The following is a 26443-nucleotide window of genomic DNA, read 5'->3' as shown; positions in this document are numbered from 1 at the left end:
AAAAATCCTCTCGAACCACATGTAAACAGTGGGAATTTAGTCCAGTATCAGAAATAAATAAATAAATTTAAAAAAACCCTGAAAGTTAACATCACAAGGCTGGGGTTTTGGTGTGGGTTTGGGTTTGCTTTTGAGGGGGTGGGGAGGTCCCTCCTAAAGCCAGTGTCGGAGCGGGCCTAGTTTTTGAAGGAGATTCCCTCAAGGATTTCTAAGCAAGGCCCCTGGAAACATATCAACTGACTACAGGAGTAACTCAGCAGGATAGCAATGGCTTTGTGATAATTCTGCATATGGAGGGGGAAGTCAGAGCTTTCCAGCTGAAAAGACCTGTGTGTTTCCTTGTGCCAAATAACTCAGCAATTTAATTGCATTTAGCCCAGGTTTAGACTCCTCTTTGGCCTGAGGCACTTGAATACATATTGTGTGCGTGTGTAAACATACACATACTTCTCTACAGGACACTATTTTAGTCCTGAGACATTGGCCAGCCCACAGTGACACTCTCTTAAGTCCTCTACCTGATCTGCTTTGTCCGACAACTCATTAAAACCTACAGGACCCCGTAGCAGAAGGACCCCAAAATGTGAGACAAGACACAGACACTGCAGTCCAGGAAAGCCGCTTTCTAACACCAGGAAGCACCTTGTCCACCCTGAGCCCGTATAACACGCGATTATACAGCTATTATTCCATTTATAGTTACTAATTATTGTACAACAGTAACAATTTCCAGCGTAGCATCCATGGGATTCTTATGCAACTCCCTCCATGCACTGCAAATGGCCCCTAAGAGCTTAGAGAAGCCTCTGGGCAGCTCTAAGCAAGCAAGGAAACAAAGTCCTTTCCTATTTCAAACCCCAAGCCCACAGTCGGTCAGCCAAAAGGTACACTTAAAAATACAGTGGACCTCGTTAGTCTCTGACTGTGTTTACTGGGGAGCCTTCAGACCTTGACTTTTATCACCTCACGCCTTGACATCATGTACTAAGAGAAGCAACCCCCTCTGACATGGCAATTCGAACGAGCTCTCTTCATACCGGCCACAGGCTTTTATCCACGGTGCATCTCCTGCCATGACATACCTTATTTTTAGCTATGAATCTTGTTTTTCAGGTGTAAGTAAAATGAGGTGTTATTATTTCCACATAATCAAGGCAAAACCAGTTTCACTTTCTTTGAAGCTTTTTATCTCCCTACAACTGGATTTGAATCTCTGACTTCATCACCACAACCCCAGAGCCATAACCACAAGGCCACATGGTCCCAGAGCTGTTTTTGGAGGTGGTAGTGATGTGAGTTATTTTAGAAGCTGCTAGCTATAAATTTCAGTTATATTTGAAGGAGGGTAAGTTAGCTTTGAAAGTCCTTGGTGAGTCTGTCCTTCAGTGACTAGTGGGCAATTACTGAGGCCACTGGCAAGAGCTCGACTGGAAGGCTGTCCTGCAGTTTCTAACATAAACCACCGAGTACAAACAAACAGCAATTGTGAACGACAGTTAAACTAATTGTCCTTGTTGGTATTACTATCCCAAGACGGGTTGTGACGCAGAAAGTCGATCTGCACAAAGTCGGTTTTTCATTACAGTGAGCTCCAAATAGCATCAAAACAAGTCAATTTTAGACTGCTTGATTGCGTGTGATAAACGCAACCCAACCACCTTGAGTCTTTTCTAAAAAGGCTTCACCCTGACCCTTCAGTTCATGATGCATTTTTGCACTCTTGGTTTCCTGCCTGAAAATAAACGTGAATCTGTTCTTGCATGGCACTTGTTCCATAAAGTACACAGGCAAATGCTGTGAGCTATGATTGTAACAACAAAACTTATATTTGCAAAACAAGGATCACTTGCCAAAATGATATGCTGAATTTAAAAGGCTTGCTTGCCAAGATTCATTCGAAGGAGGGTGCCCCTGGCACAGCCAAAGCCCAGTTGTTGGTATGATATGAGAGAAAAGCCCCAGAGAAGCGAGAAATGAACGGCAGAATGAGTTGCTAAAAGCTACAAAATGTGGGATTCAGTTCTTTCATATCTAGAAAGCGTTCACATTTTTCTTTTCTCATAAGAATAATTTTCAACAGCAAGAGTTAACCACATCTGTGTAAAATGTAGATAACTCTGAGAGTAAAATGATTTCAATCAGAATAAGGGTCATCTGAGAGATGGTGGTAGTTACTCATTCAAGATTATGCTTGATACACCCAGCTCCCAGTTCAGCATTTCATTGTAACTGGTGTAGCTAACTACAGCTGCTTAAGCAGTGTTACTGATGCCAGTAAAATATACATTATAGATGACCTTTCCCATTGGAGATGCTCTCACACAATAGCCAAGCTCCAAGGGAAAGGCAGGGGGTAAAAATGTTGCTGTCATACAAAAACCACAGAGGTGGTCAAGCTGAAAAACAGAATAACATCTTTTTTTCTTTTTATAAGTGGTTCAGGGTGCGACTGAACAGACTGAAGGATTGAAAAGAGTCCTTTAAGAAGGAAAAAGGAGGGAATGCCACGAATCTGTAGAGCTAGAATAGTATTAACTGCAATTGCCTTTAGCTGTCTAAGAATCGGCAATATCATCCCAGAGTGGGATGAATTCTCCACCACTCTCTCCTTTAAGTACAAACAGAGCCTTACAAGTCCTTAGCCTACATGCTCAACCTGTGGATTATTAAAATTGGTGGGTGTGGGTGTGTGTGGAATACACACACCTTACTGCCCAGCTAGCAAGAAAACGGGCAGGTCAGGGAAATCCTCCTCCTCGAGTGAACCTGCTCCCAATGACAAGGCTCATCCCTCCAGGGCTTGAGGTAAATACTGGGACTAGAGAGGCCAGGTAGATGTTACAGATGATTCTTGTTCATGCCCAGGGCAATAAATAACTCTTAAGGCAATGCTGACCCAGACAAAGATGAGACTACTGGAAATACTCCTAGAAAATCAGAAAAATCACATAAGTCTTATATTCTGGAGTTATCATCTACGATTCCAAGTCATTCTTACTGACAGACATAAGAAGTCACTTCATGGTAAGATTTCTTAGAATATTGTAAAATGTCAACTCAGGAGAAAATAGCATTCTCAGCATTGAAGGTCACATCTATTCCGATACTTGAAAGCATTTTTGGAAGCAGGAATCCCTTTGGAATTGCAGTGGAAAGTCTGCAAGGAAACATAAAATACAAAGGTCTAATATTATGCGTAAAATGCATGGGTAAAGGCACCAGTAGAGAGCAACTGACCTATTCTGTTTTCTCTCAGGAAATCAGAAGGCAGTTGTGCCTGTTATAACTATTATTTAATAGTTGAGGAATGGCAGCATTTAGAGACTTGTGCTCAGCGCTGGACACAGGCCTTTTACTGAAGAACTCACAACAGCCATTTTGTCCCGGTTTCCAGGAAGGAAAGGTTGCTGCTGGAGCCTAAGAAAACTGTCACAAAAATCTCGAAGGAAAAAGAAAAAAAAAAAAAACCCAAACAAACAAGGAAAACATTTCACTAGAACCCATCTTTGGAAAAATATAAAAATATTTTTCCATCCACAGAAATAACTATAAATAACGTTTGAACTATTAAAAGGGTGAACACAGAAAAAGGCTATTTACATAGGAGCATTTTGTGCTGTTTCAGTCTAATTTGTCACCGATGTAGGAGCCTCATACGTTAGCTGGAGGAAATCCAGAGCTTTCAAAGGTTTTCTGTCAGGGCTTGAAAAGTTGCCAGTTTTTTTAATGGAGCCGAGCAGTCTCAGGCCTGTTGTTCTCAGAGATTTTGTGAGCCAGGGCCGCATGTTAGCAGGAAACAGAGCCAAGTGGGCTTCCTGAGCGTCTGAGAGAGGAAACACTGTAATAAGCATGGAGGCTGTGGTTAAAAATAACTCTGGTATATAAAGGCTGCAAAGGATCCCCTCTCGCTCATACACGCCGCTGCCTCTTGGCTGGCTGCTTCGTGCTGATTTCATGTGAATGAGACGCTTTGCCATCTCATCGGAGCAGGTGGTTTTTAAGCAGAAGATGACAGAAACAGCCTGTGAAGAGCACAAGATAGCTCTTATTTTGCATGTTTTCAGCAAGCAGGATCCTAGGCTTTATTTCAAGAGCGTCGTTGGGCCGTAGCTCTAGCTACGGACACAGTGTTTCAGTATCTAACTTTAGGCTGAAGTAAAAGTTATGTTGAAAAATAACTCGGTTTTCTGTGATATGAAACTTTAAAAAAGGGAACAGGGTGAATCATGCAAGCTCTTGAGCAATAGGAGAAAGGGCCCCCTAAATTGTTACCACCAGGCCCAGTGTGGCTTGTACCACTTCTGCTACAGAAGCTTTAATCCCACCCTGTGCCCCCCCCTCGCCCGGCGTTGGCCAACTGGAAGAGCTAAATGTGGCAACCACCAGCTGAAGGGATTGGCCACCATCAATCAGAGTTTTGCAGTCCCCACACATTGGTTTCTCACCACGCAGAAGACTGCCTGCTTCTCCTCACTGAATTAATTTTGCATAGAATCAGACCCATCTCTTTTCTTTCAAAGGCAGCGATTTTCCTTGCAAATGTGGGATAAAAAACATGCCGGTTATTTGGCAAATTAAGGCACCCTTTTCCCTGCTGTAACCTGACACTAACATCCATACTGAACTCCATTCTGAACACTTCTTTGTAGCCCACATTATGCTGTAATTGGCAAAACACATTCTTCCCAGGCTCGTAGTTTTATTGCAAACATCTATTTGGCACTTTATGTAGCAAATGAAAAGAAAATTTCACAACTCATTCTACAAAGTTGCATTGTATTAGGCTGTCCCTTGAAAAGCATTTTATTGCTCAAGAATAGCTGTAACCGTTCAAGGGATTTCAACAGCATTATTCTCTTAACCTATAATTGCTCTATATCATGTAGCACCAAATAGCAATAATTTTGATTAGTATCAACCCTGACGAGTGGCACTTAATTCCAGCCTAGAGCTTATTGTCAGCAATAAGGCGTATCAGCTGAACAATTTGGTGTAAATTTTCAGGTGCATTAAAAAAAAAAAGCTGAAGTTTTGTTTCCAAATAGAAAGCATTTTCTACAAGGCACAAAGCACTGTTCCTAAGCTCAGATGTATCCAGGTATTTAAATATATAAATATCCTAAAAGGTAGGCATTAATAGCTCAAGAAAAAAAAAAAAATGGTCACAACAATGGACATAAAGGTCTGGAAAAAAGTCTGTCCCAAAATATCCCACTGAAGTTTCAAAGCTTAATCATAATGATAGAGTTAATTGTGATCATGGAAAAAAATATATACCATTCTGAATACTTCAGTGATCTCAGTCTGAAAAAGACTTCATAGTCCAGGAAGACAAATGAGATCAGCTGCTCTATACATACAGCCTATCATGCAAAGATGCCTGTCTTCCTCTCACTGGCTAATTCACTAAGCTCTGATTCATACTTCCATGTATTCAAACAGGGAAAGTAATTCCAGGCAGCGAGCAATACCAATTAACAGTGTCACAGTTAATGAAATGCTTGCTCCAGTAATTCCCATTACTCAACTGCAGGACATATGACTAATAAATAATACAGGTGCAGTACAAAGAAGGTATTTTATAAATGAGAACTAAACCCCACATGCTCATCACGTTAAACAAGGCTTTCCACCCTACCACGCTATATGAACTCCTACTTTGTATATTTGGTGAATAAAACCTCCACTTATCAGATAAAACCATAACCTATAAAGATGTTCTGCATGTCAATGAGGGAAAAAAACCCAAAGCCTTCCTCGCTTCTAAGTAATTCTCTGCTTGTGGCTGGTTCCAAGCTTTGTCCAGTCTTCTCTCCCCCTCCCCCAGTTAAAACCTGTGAACTTCAAAGTGACAAAAAAATCTGCTAAGGCAGCCATCTGCATCTGCCATGCTGACTCAGACTGCAACAGATCTCGCAAATTAAAAAGAGAGAAAAGTGCATCTGATTAGTTCTTTGAAGTTCCCTCAAACAGATTTTTTTTCTCCTGCATTAATTAAACCCCAAACACAGTTCTCACTTCTAAAACCAGTCAACTTCACATGTCTTACAACATTACTAATTGTCCCGAGTGGACGTAAGAGATAAGACATCATTTTACTCTTTCTCCTGTCATCTCCATCCAACTATGTAAGTTCTCTCCTAAAAGGCGGAGCAGGAGAGATGTGACTAGTATGAAATCTCACCGTGTGACACCCACTGTATTCCAGAATTAAATGAATGTCATTTCATCAGGCTTCCGCCTTCGTGGAGGCTGCGACACGTTTGTTAATAGTAACAGGAATTTTTCTGAATGAACCCACATAGGTACTTTCTGACCTATGCTCCTGTTATTCCACACCCCTATTGCCCGTTCTTCACGAGATAGTTGATTCCATAACAGAAACTATTTGGCAACAACTGAAAGCTGCTAGTCATAACCAGTGACTGATATTTTAAGCAGTTTCACTGATACGATTAAACACGCTTGCAGAGTTTTTGAAACTGCGGTATCATTTCACAGTTATGTAAAAAAAAAAAAGAATGATCTCTCAAATGTGTTTTTAATTGACAGCTGAAAGGGACATCTGCAGTACAACATATGTGCATTCAAAACACACATCAGTAAAAGCTGGCAGAAACACAACTACATACCTAATCAAAGCTGATAATTAAACAACTGGCATAAATTGTTTAGGTTTGAAGAGTCCCCAAATCAAAAATGACAAAAAAATCATTTACAGCTGAATGCTATCCTTCTTCACACAGCAAATTCAAGCAACAATACACAATTACCTCGATTAAATTCATTAAACAGCTGATTTTTTGCACGATCTACTGAACCAAGAATGCACTTTAATGACAGGAACAGTATTTTCTTGCACATTTCTGAGAAAAGTTTTCTTTCCATAATTTGACTTATTTATTGAAATGGAACTTAACCTTATTTTTCCTTGGCATCAGTGGAAGGCTGCCCAGCTAAAGCGTGCAGTGCTTGAAAGTATCAATGCTTGACTTTTGCTAATCTTTGTGAGCTAAGTCAACCAGGCTTTCACTAAAACAAATTAAGATTGCCATCCCGATGAATGGAAATGATAGAACTGTCACTAATCATGCTGAAAAAGTGGAAGTGCTCAAAAATATTTCTGTTCTCTCTTTGGGAAAAAGCCAGATGCTGCATCCAGATCAGACAATAATGATGTTGAAATACTTTCCATTCCAGTAACTAAGGAGGATGTTCAAATAACTGCTACTCATCTCAAACAATATTAAGTTGCCAGGTCTGGGTAACTTATAAGTGAGTGTTTCAAAAGAACCAACTAAGGACATATCCAGATGGGAAATGTTTATTATCAATCCACTTCAGAACAGTGGGGAAGCCCCAGGTGACTTGAAGAATGTTAATATTATGTCAATATTTTAGCAGGGTAAACAGAATGACCCAGATCTGCCTGTCAGCGTTATATAAACCTGGGCAAAAGACTGGAAGGACTTGATGCATAAAAGGAATGATAAATAAAGATGGTTTAGTTAATGACAACGGCTTTCAACCGTTTTAAATAAGGCAGCAGTGCTGGTGTGACAGGGAAATCAGCTTTGCCTCAGTGTGGTATGATTTTCACAATAAGAAACAAGAACATGACAAATCAATGTGGTGTGCACACGCGAATTGGTCCAAACACAAGCTGATACATCTTGAAATCTAATTTAAATTTTAATCAAGCAGGTTTATTAGTTCTTGATCTTTTTTATCATCACTTACCATTCAATGTTGTTAACAATGACCTGGAAGAAAACAGAAGTTGTTACTGATAAAGCCCTAGATGGCGAAGTTCAAGGAAGTGCAATATAATTTGAAGAACATGCCCTTGTTGAAGAATTATTGTAACTGCTTCACGATCCAGGCAGAAACAACCACCACGCATGGCCACACAGACAAGCTTAAGGCCATACTTCTAGGAACAAAAAAATGCAAGCAGCTCTGCTTTTTGGCACAGACAAAATTAGGTCCCTACCTAGGCCAGCAGGTGAAAAAATTGGGCAAAATTGCTCCGCTGGAGATGGCAAATGCCAGATGCCGCTTTCGTGGTACCTTTTTTGCAGCCTCTGCCTTCCATGTGTGCACCCCTACATAAGCTGGATTTCTCCCAGTTGTTGCAAGCACCTAAAGATGCTCCCCAGCCTCCCAGGGCTCTGTCCCACCTTTTGGTCTCCCCTCATGCCCCATGTGGTCTGCTTTCACCATTGCCATATATTAAATCTAGTCAAAAAGCCTCGAGCCAGCACCGAGGGCAGATGTATGTACATGGCAGTGGTGCCCTTGACTGGGAAGCTGAGCTGCGACGAAAGAGCCGGGGGAGAGGAGGGCTTTGCGAAACGGTTACTCACGGGTGAGCTTCAGTGCAATGCCATGACTGAAAGTGCCCAAGCGCAGTCCTCGGCTGAAGAGGGGTGACTCATATTTGTTTGTTGCTCCACATTTCCAGTGCTCAGACCTTAAGAAAGATTTTGAAAATACGAACGTAGTTCAGAGGAGACTCACAAAACATACGTAGTTCAGAGGAGACTCACAAAACATATTAAAGTGTCCTACCAAAAACTTAATGAGCCCCTTCAACTTCAGCTTATCAAAGAGGTGGTTCACCTTTGTCTTCAAGTCCCTGAATGGGAACCAACTCTAGTCATGAAAGGTCTGGTCAAAAAGGCTCCTTTATCAAATTAATTCATGATGTTACTTTAATCAAATAAAAGGCCTACAGGATTAAATCACTCTTCTTCAAATTAAGAAATGCCTCTCCAACAAATACCTGTCTGTTTCATTTTATGTGGTTGTTTACATCATTTTATCAACTTCCTTGAGAGCAGACTCTAAAAAGTACTACCTCAGAACCTGCAGCTTAAATTAGAAAAAAAAAACCTGTATAGTCAACAGAACAGAACTATGGCAAGCTGAGGTGCAGACAGGGAAATCCTATGATAATGCTTGTCTCTTTTAAATATGAAGTGGTCGGTCACAGTGTTACTAGTACTGTGATTTTTGAACAGTGGTGCTGAGAGGTCTCAGTCTCAGCTCGCTTACATGGCTTTAGGCTTGCTCTAGGTGCAGTCAGGACTTTCTGAGAATAATCTCATGAGAAAGGAGCTTTTTGTTTGTTTGTTTGAGTTCTGGAATGACTCAGAGTACTCTAGCAGCCAGGTGACCTGAGCATTTTCACCATCCCATCCAGCTGCAGTGCTTCACTAAGAGTGCAGTTCATCACACAGCCCCAGCTTTGGTTCGTCTATTAACATGTTGAATCTTGATTGCAAGCCCTTAAAAAGTTTCTCTTGATGTAAAAGCAGCAACAGAGATCAGCAGCAACACCTAAAAAAATCAACTTTGCCATACAAAAATGGCTGAGCCTGTGTTTATGTTGGCTGGAGGACAAATCACACATCATTTAGCTCTCCTCTACCCACAGCAGATTAACAAATGCTTCTAATCTCACATTCTTCACATTTATACAGCAGTGGCATCACTCCTGATCTATGCTGTCATAAGCGAGAGCCGTGCCAGGGTCTTGGGTTTAGATATTTAAAATAAGCTTGTACACAGCAAAAAGCCAGAAAATGTCAGCACAACTATCACAGACCAAGTGGAAGGTCACAGCAAAGTTGTACTTAATTTGTGCAGAACTAGTGACTCACAACATAAATAAATTCTCACATTCATCTCACCGGGTTTAGTATAGCTATAGTTTTTTAGCTTCACTGCTTTACTTGAAAACAAAAAGAAACTAAAGGCAGCGAATTTATTATTTTGTGCACTTGGCTTTCATTCTCACTACCCACTAAACATTTCCTTTATGCAAAGAAAAAACATGGTTAGGTGGCAGAATCAGTGCAGTGCTATAAACATGTGTCCTTCCAGTGCCTACTGGAAGACAGCATCCGACCGGAGCGTCTGGTGAAATGTACACGTACAGTTGTATATCCTAGAAACAAAATATTTTGTTATAGCTGTTGCTGAAATCACAAGCACATAAACTGACACAGACATTCGGGGTGTGTTATCAAGGGAACATTCACATTCATTCTGAATTCATCAGAGTATATTTTCTTGGCTGACTCACAGCACCATATATACGTATTGTACACTTACTAACATTTTATTAGAGGAAAAGAGTTTACATTGAAAGATTACACAAGTGTGACATTACATAGCTATGAGTCATACATCTTTGTGTACTTCGTTACCATGCATTCAGTGTATTGATTCTGCTCCAGTCACAGAAGTTTGGCTGCTTCTCCTGGCCATCCTGTGAACTTTTAGAATAAAAAGTATAGAAAGTTAAACAACAGATATTCATTATTTTAAAACATGTGTAGCTATTGAAAAGATCATTTACTGACCCTAGCAACCGTGCTTTCTTGAGATGGCTGCGTACAGCCACAAGCCTGGGACGGGCTCTAGCGAACGCGCTCAAAATGGTTCTGAGAACCAGAGCCCATCAAGGGCCATCGCTCCTTCCCCTCATGGGGCACAGAGCGCATGAAAGTGAGAGTTGTTCTCCTATGCTCTTCTGATCTCCAGCTCACTTAGAAAGCCTTTTAGAAGTTACTGCAAAGGAAATATGGAGGAGGTAAGGGGAAAGCATAGCTCTTTCTCTGAACAGGCTCTCAAAGAATCAGTCTGTCCTGCAATAGATCATCATTTTTCCTGCTTTAACAATTGCCACTTTTGCTCTTTCGCTCTTGGATGGCTGCCAAGCAGCCATGATCCTCGAAAACAGGACTCTGGGGCACGTTATCAAAAACTATTGGAGAATAGCTCCTTCAGACCGGGCATCTGAGCTAGAGGCCAAGGTAAGGGAGGAGAACAGTCTTCCCTTCTGAAAAATTCAGCCCAGGACCATAAATTGGCTACGACCAGAGGAGATCACAGAAGCTACTTGCATTATTCCTCTCATAATGTCATAGAGAAACGTTGATTTTGGCAATCTCTGTGCAGCAAATGGAAAGTCTGCTAGAGACCTGGACTTCCATTAAATGCAAGCCTCCAGCATTTTCCTCGCAGGGAATCCAGACAAGAGTGGCATTAAACAGCTTTCCGTCAGTACTGAGATGGGTCCGTGAGACCCGAGGGTGACCAGAGCTGGAGTCACCAGCTCACCAGTGCGTTTACCACCGTGGGGCAGGGCATCTGCCTCCCTTGCTGTGCCCATGACACCTCCTGCTCCCACCCTTGTTTTTGGGGTATGGTCCCACCACGTGCCCCAGGGACGAATCCAGGCTGTGAGGGGTGGGGTGGGGGATCAAAACCCACATTCATGGTGTCGTCCTCAGTGTCTCTGGGACTGGGACCCCTCAGTGTACCCCATCCCACAGCAGGTCCCTCACGGTCTCTGTTGGAACTTGGACCCATCAGTGTCCCCTCAAGTCATGGACGGTCCCTTGGTGTTTCCAGCACAGGGACCCCTCGGCATCCCTCATCCCACAGCAGGTCCCTCACGGTGTCTCTCAGCACATGGGCCCCTCATGTCAGGGAGAGTCCCTCCGTGTCCTCGGGGCTGGGTCCCCCTCCGTGTCCCCTCATCCCTCAGCATCCCCAGGAGGCGGCAGCGACCCCTCAGTGCCCCCTCAGCTCACGAGGGTCCCTTGGCGTCCCCGGGACAGCGACCCTTTAGTTTTCCCCTCATCGGCCGCAGGCAGCGGCCCAGGCGGGGGTCGCCGCTCCAGGGCCGCCCCTGGGCCCGGCGGCGAGCCCCGCGCTGAGGGGAAGGCGGCGAGGGGGTCCCGCCGGCCTTGCCGGGCCCGGCCCGGCCCCGCTCCGCTCCGCCCCGCTCGGGCTGGGACCGCCGCCGCCGCGTCCTTTTATACCGGGGCTAAATTTAGGCTGCGCCCGAGCCTCAGCCTCCCGCCCGCCCCGTCCGGGACGCGTTTCCTCCGCTCCCTGCAATTGGCTTGAGGGCGCCCGCGCCCGCGTTATAAGGTGGGGAGGGCGGCTCGCCGCGCCGCGCCGTCCGCCGTCCCGCCCGGCCGCACCATGGCGCTGAGCGACACCATCCTGCCCTCCTTCGCCACCTTCGCCAGCCCCTGCCGCGAGAAAACCCTCCACGAAGTGAGTCTCGCCCCCCCCGCCCCCTCCCGCCGGCCCGGCTCATCGCACGGGTGGGCGGCGGTGCCGCGGCCCCGCTTCTCCCTCACCCCCCACCCCTCAAACGCCACCTCTAACCTTCTCCCTTTTCTTTCCTCCCCAGAGGTGGAAGTGTGACCAGGAGGCCAAGACCCACGCCGGCACCTGGGGCGGCCTCTCCCCGCGCAAAGAGGATGAAGACCTCAACAACGTGCTGGATTTTATCCTTTCCATGGGCAGCGACGGCTACGGCCAGGGCGCAGCCGGTGGGGACTATCCCCCTGCCCAAGGGGAGAGCGGCGGCTTTTACCAGACAAACCCGTCCCCGGGATGCTACAGTGCCCTGGAGCAGGGCAGCCCCCCGCCCTACAATGCCGGCATCGTGCCGGAGATGATCCGCTCCGAGATGGACTCCAACTACTGCCCTCCTGGCAATGTCCACGGGCGGTTCTTCGTGACTCCCAGCTTTGGGGGCCCACAGTTCGTTGAGAACATTAAACCCGAGCCTGACATGGACAATTATGGACCGGTCTTGGGTCTGGTGCCCCAGGCTTGCCCGAAGATCAAGCAGGAGGGCAACGCGACCTGCATGATGGCCTACGAGCAGCCCCGGGTGGCCAGCTCCCCCCAGATCCCCGGGGCAGAGACGCCCCCACTGAGCCCCGACGATCTCATGGTGAATGACTGCCACACGCAGATGATGTGCCCCTCGTCCGTGTCCTTCCAGCAAAGCTACCACCCAGGCTCCAGCTTCCACCACCCACAGACCCATCTCCAGTACCAGAACACCTCCCAGTTTGGTCTTTTTGAGGACAGCCTGCCCTTACAACCCTCTGCTCCCAGAGGCATGCTCACCCCTCCTTCCTCCCCTCTGGAGTTGCTGGACTCCAAACCAAAGAGAGGACGTCGGTCCTGGCCACGGAAGAGGACAGCCACTCACACGTGCACCTACGCAGGTTGTGGGAAGACCTACACCAAGAGTTCGCACCTGAAGGCCCACCTCAGGACGCACACAGGTAAATATGGCTGGTTGCCGTCATCCGGAGATATGCCGCTTGCCGGTTGTGATAGTGCATGTATAGAACAGTTTGCAGCCTGAGCTTTAACCCTGTAGCCTCTTAAACTCCAGAAGTATTCACAGTTAAGCTATGACAGGTGATCAGAGCTATAATGTCCAAGTGTTTTCCTATGGATGTGTCGGTCAAAGCTTTTCTAAGGGCTTCCAACGCCCTTTCTCAAAAGATTTTCAGTGCAGGTGTAGGTTAGTGAAGGAATTGCTAGAGCAGCCTTAAAAGCTCTTGGATCTTATTGTGGAAGGGCTTGGTAGCAAATAAAGGGATACACCGAGATAAACTCGGAAGGTTGCCTAGCATGTGATGCCGCCCGTACGTGGGAGTGCCGCGCTGAGTCACGCTCTCTGTGATTTCTCCAACAGGTGAAAAGCCCTACCACTGCAACTGGGAAGGCTGCGGCTGGAAGTTCGCTCGCTCCGACGAACTCACCCGTCACTATCGCAAGCACACCGGCCACCGGCCCTTCCAGTGCCACCTCTGCGACAGGGCGTTCTCCAGGTCAGACCACCTGGCTTTGCACATGAAACGGCACATGTAGCCCCAGAGACTCTGACCTGCGAACAGTGGACGTTATTTAACTGCTCAGGTGCAGAAGCGTTAAAAACTTGTAGCTGGTACTACGTAGGGAGGCACCGACGCTCTAGCGATGGAAGCTGAGGAGGATTTGACACAAGGAGACTTAGCCAGTCATCTCCTGCAGAGAATTTGATGTTACTGTATCACTGGACCTGCCCATCCAGGTCAGAATAGGGGTTATTTATGCAGCTTCTGTGAAGGGTAAACTCCGTAAGACTCCATACAGATTGTATAGAAGAAGCTGTAAATATGTTTTTTTTTTTTCTGACCCTAACTGCCCAGTCCTAAGCTTTACTAGACAATGTTTGTATGGAAACTGCCTGAAGTTGACCCTAGAAGAGATTAAATGAATGTTACTGTAGCTAACGATGTTAATTTAGATCTCAGTTGAAGGCATGGCTAAGAGAACACTCCTATTGTTAGACTGTTTGTTTCACAGGTGCAATAATATTCTTGTTTGCCATGATCTACACTAGAAGTACAGGGCTTGATGTCTTGTAAGAAAATAACCTATTTTACTGTAAGTTTTATATATATTGTAAATAATTTTATACAATGAGAAATATTGTATATGTAAATAGAAGACAAATGGGTATTTTGCCTATTTCTGTTTTTATAAATACGATTTTTCAATGGTTGAAAACATTTCATCTTTTTAATAAAACAAGTTTTTAACTGCTGTGATTTTTATCCTCCTTTGAGATCTCCCTGTTCCTTTTCCCCTGATGGGTGGAATCACAACCACCTGGTTATGTTTTAAATTATCAACGACTGTAAGACGACACGTAAAAAAATCTGAGCTACGGATTTTTCTAAAATAGATAACATTCGCGGTGATAAACAAGATACAATACGGTGCTTTATCAAAAAAATCAAATAGGAAGGTAGATCACATTCAGAATACACTTCCTAAAAATGGTTAAGTAAGCAACACTGTAATTTCAGTCTCATTTCTAGTTTATGCTAGACTATTTTAATAGCATCCTTAATGTTTTCCAGATGCAGTTATAGTTTTGCCAGCAGTGTGTGGGTTTTACTATAAATTTAAACACTGCATTTTTGTAATTACGGAGGCTTATTTTAAGGCATTCTTGTACATAAATTATCCTTGCTCTCAAGAGCTCAGTGCAGAATTCCAATAGAACAGTAGTGGAATTTAAACATAAATTCACAACACAGGTTAAAATACCTTCATAACTCAGTCCCAAAAACTTAAATTCACTTAATAATTTTGAATCCCACCTAGATTTCAGGACTTGAGACAGACACCTACTATTTTGAAGGAAAATACGTTAGCCAGGCATCTAGATTCTGAAAACTAATTTGAAATAAACTGGATACCGCAGTAGCTATAGCAGTGAATAGCTGCAACAAGTCTAACAGAGCCCCCGAAGAGCTCTTCCACAGCCATAAATGAGATTACAACTCCAAATAGTGTATCTGGGTGAGTGCTCTGAGACTCTAATGAGGATCCTCTGCTTTTACAGCTAGGGTTTAGTGGTGAGCCTCGATACTTGTAGAACAAAATCACTGTTAATTAAGTATGCAGATTCAGCTTAATATTGAAGCATTTTCCCTTAACATCTGAATACTTGGAACTTGACTTTAATCGAGATTGTGACATTTTTCTGACTTTACAAGTTAGCATACACAAGAAAAATCAACAGGAATACATTTAAAGTAACTACAAATATAGCTATTCTTCTGTGAAAGCAAAGTCTGCAGTTGTTCATGTGGAACAGATGTATTTTGGGCTTCTAATCATTGACATGGAAGAATGAGTTCCACATTTCACTTTTATAGCTCTTTCAAAGTGAAATATAAGAGAGATTTAACATTTCTTCATTAAAAACAAAACTCATTTATTCACTAGAAAAAAATTGCACAATCTAATTCCAGAAAGTGAGGATGACTTAAAGATGTTCTAAAATTAGCACATTCATTGTTGCAACAGTTCTAGGTATTTCCTTCTCTTTCCTCATAGCCGAAGATTTTCATATTTCAGCATGTCCTTTGGTGTTTAGAACCATAAGACCACAATTTCTGAAGTGAAGTCTTACCCTTACCCTTCCGTAGTCACCTGGCTTTCCCTTGCTCCTGCTGAAGAACTGGAAATGTTTTTAGCCATTTCCAGGTCTCAGTGACACAGTGCAATCTTAAACTATTCCCCTTTCTAACGTAAATAAAGACGACGCAGAGGTTTGGCACCTTGCTGCAGCAGGTACGGCCACCCCTCGGTGCACAGCCCCTCGTCTGGCTCTGGAAGGTCCCCGACAGAGCTCTCCAGCAGGAGGGGAGAGCTTGGAAGCATCACGACATGCTTATCTGGCTCTGCTTGTCCCCAGCCAGCTCGCCTGACCTCTATTAGAGGCAGGGCGCCAGGCTAGGTGGCCCTTTGGTGTCCTCCCAAATGACAAGGGTGAAAGACAGCTATAGGCAGTGAACCAGCACAAAGCACCAACGCTGCACAGTGCCTGCGTGCAGAGATAAATGTTACTGCATTCAACAGCCCTTAAAAAAAAAACCCCACTTGTGTGGCTCCTCTGTAGCACCCACCGCAATGGCATGGGTGCTCCTCCCTCCTCCGGCACCTCTGCACGGCATCGTCCAAGCTCCCTTTGCTCCAGCGAACAGCCCAGCTGTGAGGGTCGTAACCTCTGCTACCTCTGCTCCTGCTCATGACAAGGTTTTCAGATAAGACACTTCTTATTTGCACGATACCGTGTTACCAAACAACGCTCGAATCATGATGAACAGTGGAGACGTGCTCTGCTGTGTGCTCTTCATGGTGTAAAAATGAGCAGGTTGGGTCCTCCGAGCTTTTAGATTTGTTGCGGCTCAACTGAAAATAGGGAAAAGCCATCTACTTACATATAAATATTAAAAAAAAACCCATATAAAATATATAAATGCAGGCCTCTGAAAGTGGGGAGGGATGGGGGGGACAAAACACTAATAAAAGCTCATGACCAGCTTTAATTGTTTATGGGAGGGCATATACGATAATTTCTGTGTGGTCTTTACAGGAAACTGCAGGTTCTTGAACCACGAGATAATATTGTAGCAGAAAGAGATGCTGATCTCATTCTCACATTCCATTATAAACAATTGTCAACTCTCTTTTTCTTTTTTTTTTTTTTAATTGCCTCAAATTAGTACATCCAGAGATGTGTCGATGTGATTCCACCAGTCTCCCAAGCCTCCCCTGGCCAGCAGGAAATCACTAACGCTCTGCAACGTCTTCTAATAACAGACCACCAGGTCATCATCTTTTAGGCCCAGGATCCCAGCTGCCTCCCAGGGAGCACGCAGCGAAGACCTGCCCTGCTGACCTGCAGCTATCCTGGATTTGATTTTGACACACTAGGGAAAGAAAGAAAAAAAAAAAGAAATTGTAGTTAAACCCGATAGGAGGAAATGTAGAGTCCGTTGTAAACAAGATTTTCACACGTATTCTTATAAGATACCACAGTGATGGGCTCACTATACTTGCAAGATAGATTGCCAGATTAGATAGAGCACGTTAAGTACAGAAACTAGCAAATCCTGCATAATGTTCCTAGTGAAAGTTTCAGCAAATATTTCTGAACTGAAGACACCATCCAGAGGAGTTACTGTTTAAAGTCAGTTAATTCCACTCCAGGTTTCAGAGCATTGTGTTTCACTACGCTGAAAACGGTTTTTTCTCACCTGGTGACTTCAGAAGAGTCAGTTAAATCTGTACTACATGGGAACTCATCTTCAGAAAACACCGTAACACAGAGTCTGTTGCTGCTGAAACAGCACCAAGAACAGACCCGCGTCCTGCCCCGAGGGGCCGTTGCCGCCGTCCGCCTTCCAGCTCTGGAGGGAGATGCAGCACCCTGCAAAGCAGCCCAGCACCACACCAGCACCCTGCGAGCAGGGCACTTTCAAACTGATTTTTGTTTTCAGCCCTGAAGCGGTAGGTTGGACTAGAAACCCTCTGGCTTTTCTGAAAGTTCATTTTAGGTTTGCAGTTTTGCAGATGATCACGGCTGGGGGAGTTTAAGCTTTAATTTTGGCCGTAGCTCACCTCGTGCAGGGGTGGGGGGATTTCAGCCTGTGCAAGACCTTGGTTACTTGCAGCCGTTTACAAACTGCCTGAAAACAGTGACTCGCTCTAAACTTTGGTCCTTCATCCACAAGAAGTGCCAAAAAAAGTTTGTCCATTCTTCAAATTATAGGATTGTGCGGTTCTGTGGTTTTCTGTGGTAGAAGCTCTGTGGTTTCTAAAGCTATTTTGTGCACCTATAACACAGAGTAGCTGTTAGGCTTTTCTTAAATTGAATTTTTGAAGCCAGAATCCCAGGCTCTAGCAATTTCTTTTGCTATATTTAAATAAAACAACTACAACAAAGTCATGTAGCCATTGCTATGGTAACTGGCAGTGTTGGGGGGAAACAAGAAGAGGTAAATGCAATCCAAACCCTATGTAATTTAATAGAGAGGAAGCTATCCCTGTTGCTAACATCCAAAACTTACTTGGTGGCATCCACAGACTTTACGATTCCTGCATGTCCTCGAAGCAGCCACTCTCAGCTGGGTCTGCAACAGGTCCCACCTGCCCGGGGCTCAGCCTGTGTGCCAAGAGCAGAGGGGTTAGAGCTCCCGCAACCGGCTGGGACTGCAGCAGCCCCTCTCTGCCACAACCAAGGACCCAGGCTTCCGCACACCTCCGTTCAGAAACGTGCTTCCCATAGATTTGGAGGAAAAGGAGTAGATTTACAAGTCAAACACCAGTAACCTGAAGCACGTAGCCATACTGAGTTCACAGGCCCTGGAGGTAACCGGCTCAGCTTATTGATTCCCAGAGACTCCTTCGAGCTCCGTACTATTGGGTCCCAAACAACCAATTCCCCATCACTTAGGCTGAGACTGGGAATAGCCTCTGCCACAAAACAGTACTCTGAAGTGTACAGGGGAGGCAGGGATTTATCCTAAACTTGTTAGGCAGAAAATGCGTTTGATTTAATCTTTTGAGGTCTGACTTTTCAGCCACAGTTATTTGATCTTATAATATTTTATGTAGACACAAAAAATGAGTCATATGCGCTGCTTCACGTAATGAAGACGTATTAACTTCAGCAAAACCACCTTTCCAAGCACAAGGAGAGCAGGAGCAACAAAGTTTTCATTTACTCTGTAACCATCGTGAACATTAGTTACCTGTTTATTCACCTGCTTCAATTATAATTCCTTTTAGCAAATCAAAAGTATTCTGTCCTTTGTAGCAAGCATAAATTCAGCTACACAGAAACTGCAGATGCGCTTACAAGGTTTATAATTAGATACAGCCTTCCTTTAAATCACTCCTTTCTTTGGTTTCTTGCACTTCTTACAGCTCAGAGCATTCCTGGAGTTCTGACCTGTCATTATGTCATCAGGAAACATCTGGAATATCACATTGGACATCCCCTGCGACATTTAATACGTTAGGCGAGAAGCTACTGAGCCTGAGGCTTAAACACAAAACGCGCACAAGAAAATCCTCAAATCCCAACAACCACTTTTTTTACAGCCCGTGCACGATGACAGCGTAAGTGGGGTTTGATATATTAATGATTTTATATTGCAAGAACTTGCAAAATAAGGGATATCGGATGCCTGGGTGCCCTTCCTGCAGGAGCCAAGGCTGGGCAGAGAGAGCACAGGGCTTGATCTTCTGTACAGTTTCCTTCTGAAAAGCTGTGATTGAGCACAATATTTATGGGAGGTTAAACAGCAGAAATGTATTACGTTTGCAGCTGGCAAAGAGCGTTATGAGAATTCATTAATAGAGAAGGCTATAGCATTTGTAAGAGATGCTGTATCAGCACCAATAAAAGGTTTTAACTGCGATCATTACATTAAAAAAAACGCTAACCAGACGGGAGGTAGATGTTCGGCGTGACTCAGTTGATAGTCACGTACAGCAGACAGGAGGTTCAGCAATTTTCTCCCAGTAGCACCTCCCTAAGAAAAACATGACTAATTTCGGCGGTAGGGATGGCAGCAAGGGCGCCGAAAGCTCAGGCTTTCACAACACAAGCTGGTCTTGGGTCACATTTAGGTACAGTCAACGAAGGCTACATTTCTTTTTGATGTTTAGCAGCCGGGCGCGTAGCCTGGAGTCCCTTTACGTTCGAGTTTCCACTTGCAAATATTTCTGCTTGAACAGGATGCCTACGCTTTTCTTCCCTTCCCAATGAAGGGCCTCTTGGCCTCGATGCGATGCTGGGTGCAGGGACTCCTTTCGGATTAGGCACAGACAAGAGATCAGGCAGGTATTTGGGAAAGTGTTCGGGCGAGTACGTCATCAGACTCCAGAAACTTGAGTGGGAGCAAAACACGGAGCTGTGGCCCACATTTTTGTAAGCAAAGAGGAGCATTAGACGATGAGAGAACTCGGGTAGGAAGTTGTGCTGTCTCTGACACACTGGAGTCAAAGCCTGGCTTCAAAATGTCAATGTACTAAAAATATTGCTGGAGAGCAATTTCAAGAGAAACCTGCCCTGGCAATCTGTTGTTAACCAAGCCAACGTGTGCAGAAGCAGAGTAAATAAAACAAACAGATGGGAGAAAAATGAGTCAAAGTGAACAATGTTGAATAGTACGATAGTGAGGTGTGTTTTTCCAGCAAGCAGAAAGGGTTTGTCTCTGGTGATCTCTCTAACCCCTCCCAGTATAAATTGCCTGGATGTTTAGCATTGCGGCACACAAATTGTTTTGGAAAGGGTGCGGTGTTGGATTTTCTGACTGGTCTGTACAGACCAAATGTGGCCAGGGCAAGGAAGAAAGGGAAAGGAAGGGAAAACAGTGCGCGGAGGGCACCGGCCAAAAGAAAAAAAGCTCTCAACTCAGAGAATCGAGCAGTGGCTCAGAGCAAGATGCACAAATTTGACACAAAAGCTTATGAAAGCGTGGACAAAAAAAAAAAGTAAAGAAAGATTGCCTTAGTCTCAGCGCTCCAAAAAGTAACTTTTCATTTATTATATTAAACAATAACATTTCTTTTATAATATTAAACAATAAACACATGAGATGGGTTAAAATTAAAATACTTTCCAATTTGTTATGATATTTGAAAGATAAATATAACTACAATAATGTACATATTTGGAGATATTAGTCAAATTTAGGTCAACATTGAGTTTCCACCTTGTTTTTCCACTTTTTTTAGGTCAGACTAAAGAACGTCGTATTAAAAGGGACCCCAGAAGAGCACTCTATAATTGTTAACAGCAGAAGGAACCATAGTCACTAGGAGTTCTCCTCTTAAAGGGGAAGGCAGAAGCTGGGAAAATGAAAATTCCGTTTTATAACAAATTAGCCTTTATTTATAAAACTTTTCAAGTAAAAAGAGCAGTATATCAACTGATAAAACAGGTGTGTCAATGAATAATAGTTAACATATTTACTCTAAAAATAAATCTTCTATGATTCCACCATACTCCAAGCAAAATTCCTTTCTAAGAAAAGATGTTTGTTGTGAAGTCTACAGAGAGATGCAGTGGTTGACACACAACAAAAACTTAGCTTTTCCACTGGTGTAGGAAGATACTTGAACTAGATTGTTATTAGCACGATCAATTCACTTTAACAGAGTTCCAACGCTAAATGAGGATTAAACAGAAAGGAAATTCCTGAGAGGGAGGACTAAAGCGCAGATGAAGGGAGAAATCAAACTCTTACATGAGGGAAAGCAACAGTTCTACTTGGACCAAAATTCGTTGGGCCTCGGTTCTACAGAATAAATACTCTTCTCAATGGAGAAACGCTAAAGAAGAAATAGTAACCCCAAAAGGATTATAAGAAGAATCCAAGAAAAGTGCATTATCTTTAAGCATAAGATGACAAAATAATTTCTACAAAAATTTCTGACAACAGATTTCACGGACAGGAATTTGAAAAAATAAAAAGAGTTTACGCAGTCAGACACAGCTTGGAATTTCCTACGCTTTGAGAGCACATTACATGAAACAAAATACGGTAAGGACTGATGATCCTCGTAGGGCAGAGATTTCCTAAGGAAAAATTTGCCAATATAAAAATATTTCATACAGCATTATTGTAGAAGTACTACTTTTATGAGCATCTGTTTTCATTGCAGAATGACTGGTATGTTTTACAACGAGACTATCTGAATATAACTTAGGGAAACCACTCGAGGCAAATGTGAACACACTGGTCTATAAAGGATAACGTGGGTAATTCAATACCTGTGTCCTACATGCAAAGTTTGCCTGCGTAGGTTTGACGTGAATAATTGTCCGTCTTTCCTGTTTTAACTGTTGTGCCTCGGTGCTGTGTGCAATTCACGGTTTTCCATGAGTCATTCCAGCAGTGACGATACTCTGCATAAAACACACATGTGCCACTATAAAAGCCTACTAAACTCCTTGTGATTGCTCAACGTACCACAGAGTCTAATAATTTATTTGAGTAGAAAGTAGAATCACCTCCATTCTTTCCTCAAAGCCAAGAATGCAATGGATAGTCGTTCCTCCTGAAGTAAAAGCTTAGGTGGAAACGGAGGAAAACCAGAGCCGAAATCCAGATGACAATTATGTGCAACCTATATAACTGGAATGGAGCGAGAAAAACATGTTTTCCACCTTAGCGTGCGACTGTTTGGGGTGTGCGTGTGTATGGGAATAGCTCCTTAAAAGTCATTTTTTAAAAAGGCAGAAAAAAAAGAGAGAAGTGAAACTACAAGCAAATGTAAGAGAAAAATCATTGCCTCAGCCTAGAGAAAAAAGAAAAGATGACATGACCATCACACGCAAGATGACCAGAAATTGAGCCCACGTTTCAAAAAGACACTTTAAAAACTCCAAAGAATGTGAAATCACATCCAGTGCAGATGATGCCTACTTTCTGCCAGGTTTCTCTCTCACCCTTGGCACAGCTAGCGAACACAGTTCTTCATGCCAATGAAAGTAATCTTGAAATAAATTTATTAAAGTAGTCTTTACTCCTTTTTTTTTCTTTCACCAGAACTTTGAAATTCTAAGAGCCATGATCTAACCTGCATTTCTGAGAAACCTCCGTCTCTGTATCCATCTCTGTTTAGAGAATACATACATACACATGAGCTTCAATACATAGGATGTATGTGCATATTCTACATATTCATTGTATATACACATTTTATGTACAGCACAAGTAACTATATACTAGACATAGTATGTGGACATATATAGTATATACACACACTATTATTACATTATACAATACACTATATATATATATATACACATAAGACACAAATAACATGGATCTCAATGTACACTGTATATGCATTGTGTATACTCACATTTTATATATCTTGCATTGTACATATTTTCTCTGCCCAAATAGCGATAGACCTATTTGTGCTTTAAATTTCACTGTTCTGGAGGAAGAAGGTGATGTCTTGCGATAAGAGTCTTCTCTCAGAAGAGCGAGTGCAGGCATTACACAAAACACTGAGTTACAAGCGTAAGGGAAGAACGTGGGTAATTTTCCTCTCTCTATATAAAACAGTATTAAATACAATGGGGAGAAATCACAGCTAAGTTTTCTTCTACTGCAGCGCCTAAAATTCTGAATCAAGAGTGTTTCAGTAAACCTAAGGTTACTAAATCTAGTACACTGTGCATAGAGAACATGTTCTGTCCTTGTTCATTTGCTGGATTCTTCTGTTACCGTCCAAGCAAATATGAAGAATGAGTCAATAAGGGAGTAGGGAAAGGAGCACCGAGTTCTAACACTACACGGAATGCTAGATTAATTCACATTTCTGTCTTCCTGCTGAACATCTTGAAAACACCGACTCATTGCCTTAGAAGCCTTACCAATGACAGCATGTTAGAGCACTGACAAAGTAGCAGAAAGTCTTGTTATGGTACATAACTCAGAAAATGAATCAAGCTATTTAGCTCATCCACCCTGTCCCACTGGAGTGACATCATCCGAGTAGTAGTCCAAAAGTGGTTTTCCTTTCTAAAATGGCACTACATATGAATGGGGTTTTATTGTAGCAGCGAAGACGCCACAAAAACGCAGGCCCAAATGAAAATGAAAAGGAGAATCTTACACGTGGATACAATTATGTTTAACTTCAAGAATCCTGCAGCCGTTCAGTTTTTAAAATTGCTGTTTCGTAGCAAAAGTTGTATCTCATGCTAGCTATAGACGGACCCAAGGTTGATCTCAGAGACTTCAAGTCCGCTACACCAACAGAAAAGAGAATTTGTTGACATTTTTGTATGGTTGATCATTTAATCTAACGTATTTTAGAGAAAAATTGCTAGAATGAGAAGGGATTTCAAATCAGGTTCTGTAAAATCTGAAATACCTTCTACTGCATTCCAAAGGGGTCATTAAAAACAATATTAAAAGATCATGATATGGTTGGTTTTGATACTAGAATGCATCTTCTCCCCTTCTGAGGGGAATTAAAGATTCACATTACTGGTAGTAGCATTAGCATGGAAGACACACAGCAAACAGGGAATTGTGACTCCTAAAACTGCACTTTGCGATACGGGGTTTCAGTGTTGTCGCATGCGCTGCTGCGTATGGAAACGGATGGATGCGCGTGATGTGCGTACGTACACAGACACGCACTCACCCAGATACCTACTCGCAAGAGCCTGAGACAACAGATGCCACATCTTAGCTGCATTTCAGAGCTGAAAACTACTAAGAAGATTAAAATGATCCAGTCTGATTCTTATCTCCCTGTAAGGAAAGCATCCAGCATAAGGCAGTTACAACAGAACGGGGAAAAATTGTTCTCATTCAGTGAACAGGCGCTATCTTTGTATTATGAAAAACAGAAGGAAACAAGGACATAAAAAATATAGATGCCTTAATGATGAAGGAGTACCAGAGTTTCAAAAACAAAGCCAAACCAAAACCCAAAAATCCTCCAAAAAACAACCACCCCAAAAAACCCAGAGAAAATGTTGTAAAGATAAGGGCTGCATCAGTAAAAACAGACTGTTAAGCTTTGTATTCCTGCAGAACCAAGGATAGGAAAGCAGACATACATTAAGGACATTTGAAAACATTTTGTGCTAGACGCCTACTCTGTTTAGACACAAAAGTCCAAGGCAAAGACAACTGAAGTTTCAGAATTCCTGTAATCAGAAAAGGCATTTTGAGCAAGTAAATAATTCACAGACTTATGATAAGGACTTATTTTGTATGTGACATGTAAAACACATTCTGCATTATCCTTGCGAGGTGGAAGTAGTGAGTTCTACAGGTGTATATAAAATCTGTTCCTACGTGGGCTTACTACTGCAAGCCATATTTTAAAGCCAATCCAGCCTAACGCTGCTTCTATAACTTACGCAGGAACTTGTATTTGGCAAATAAAATCTGTTTCAACTTGGCCTTACTTCAGTTAAATTATGTTTGATCTGTAATCCCATAAGATAAGATAGGTGGAATTCAAGAAATAGAGGTAAAACGACTGCCTCACACAGTCAGTAGGCTACCACAAATAATACGGTCTGTGCTCTGGCAGTTGGAGAAAGAGAGGGTAAAATTGAGTTGCAGGGATGAACACTGCTCAAGCTTAGGAAACTTCCCATTGCTTGGTTTTACATGCAAGTAGCACTCAAACTTGCATCACAATCCTGCAGTCACATCTGCTTATGAGATAAAGCAAGATTTCGCCTAATGATTTAATAGCCAAATTATTTGTCCAATTTCCTACAACTGAATTAACTCCCTCTTTTACAACACCACATACAGTTATTAAAACTCAATACAAACAAAGGCTTAAATTAGAACTACTCATTCAGAGAGGCTTCAAATTTGTATTTTATCCAGCTCACTATGTTTGTATTCATCATATAGAAACTACCAGATTCTTTTGTAAAAGCCACATCTCCTGCATAAAAAGGGACCATCTAATAATGAACTTACGCTGAAGACTGACGCAGATGACATACTGATTAGCCTACCATGAATCATTAAATAAATGTAACAAGAGAAAGCTAATTCTATAAACATTATCTTTTTATGACATTTTCTTTGAAATTCATACTGCAGCCTGAAAAATACCCATGGAATTCAGGTAATAAAAAGCCAGATTCACAAGTTGCGGTTTACTATACGCCACATTGTGTTCCAGATGAAGAAACTTTGCCTTCAGCATCTTAGGATCGTACGTTAAATTTCTGACAAGCGGTAAATTTTATCTAGAATGCGTAACACAGCTTAGACAGTGTTTCCTGCATATTGTGCACTTGAAAAGCCACACACAGCCCGGTTTGACGTAACCAGCCAGTCTCATTTAGAGTTGAAGGTGACTAAAATTATTTTCACAACATAAACCAGGAATTTAGTATTTTTATAAAAGCCACGTTTAAAGGTTTCACTTGGACAGGGTGGAGCCAAAGAACCTCTATTTAAGAGTTTGGCATATCAGCCTTACTGAGTGCAATAGCCAACTCAAGGTCTTCTTGTTCTTGTCTCCGCAATCGAGCTAGTCTTTCTTGCTCTGTTTTCTCACTCTCGCGCTTTGCCCACGCCAGCTGCTGCTCTTCATTTCCAAACTAAAAAATGAAAATGGAAAATAAATTAATAAATTTACCAAAAAGCTAGAAGAAATTATGTGAAAAAAATATGAGTCAGACTTATGAAATATATGAATCAAGTATACCAAGCTGTCTTAGAGTAGTTCTTCTGGATTAAGACAAAAA

The 26443-nt window shown here is 42.8% G+C and overlaps 2 protein-coding genes across 10 annotated transcripts in view; one reads left to right on the top strand and one right to left on the bottom strand.

Annotated features, from left to right (window-relative positions):
- The first annotated feature begins 11937 nt into the window (after positions 1 to 11937).
- KLF2 (KLF transcription factor 2) lies at positions 11938 to 14421 on the top strand. The gene is made up of 3 exons (XM_064469502.1): positions 11938 to 12078; positions 12218 to 13109; positions 13529 to 14421. Exons 1-3 carry the CDS (start codon positions 12004 to 12006, stop codon positions 13702 to 13704), a joined length of 1143 nt encoding a protein of 380 aa, XP_064325572.1. The 5' UTR covers positions 11938 to 12003; the 3' UTR covers positions 13705 to 14421.
- Positions 14422 to 20701: 6280 nt separating this feature from the next.
- EPS15L1 (epidermal growth factor receptor pathway substrate 15 like 1) overlaps positions 20702 to 26443 on the bottom strand; it is a 47062-nt gene continuing 41320 nt past the window's right edge. For 8 of the 9 annotated variants that reach the window (XM_064469791.1, XM_064469787.1, XM_064469789.1 and 5 more), the window contains one exon: positions 20702 to 26296. In XM_064469791.1, coding sequence (XP_064325861.1) covers positions 26150 to 26296 — 147 coding nt within the window. In that variant the 3' untranslated portion in view covers positions 20702 to 26149. The remainder of the gene's footprint in view (positions 26297 to 26443) is intronic. The other variant, XM_064469793.1, reaches the window with a different exon arrangement.

The sequence above is a fragment of the Phalacrocorax carbo genome, chromosome 19 (assembly GCF_963921805.1).
Source record: "Phalacrocorax carbo chromosome 19, bPhaCar2.1, whole genome shotgun sequence".
NCBI lineage: Eukaryota > Metazoa > Chordata > Aves > Suliformes > Phalacrocoracidae > Phalacrocorax > Phalacrocorax carbo.
The sequence above is the reverse complement of the archived record's forward strand: the minus strand, read 5'-3'. Positions and strand labels throughout refer to the sequence as shown.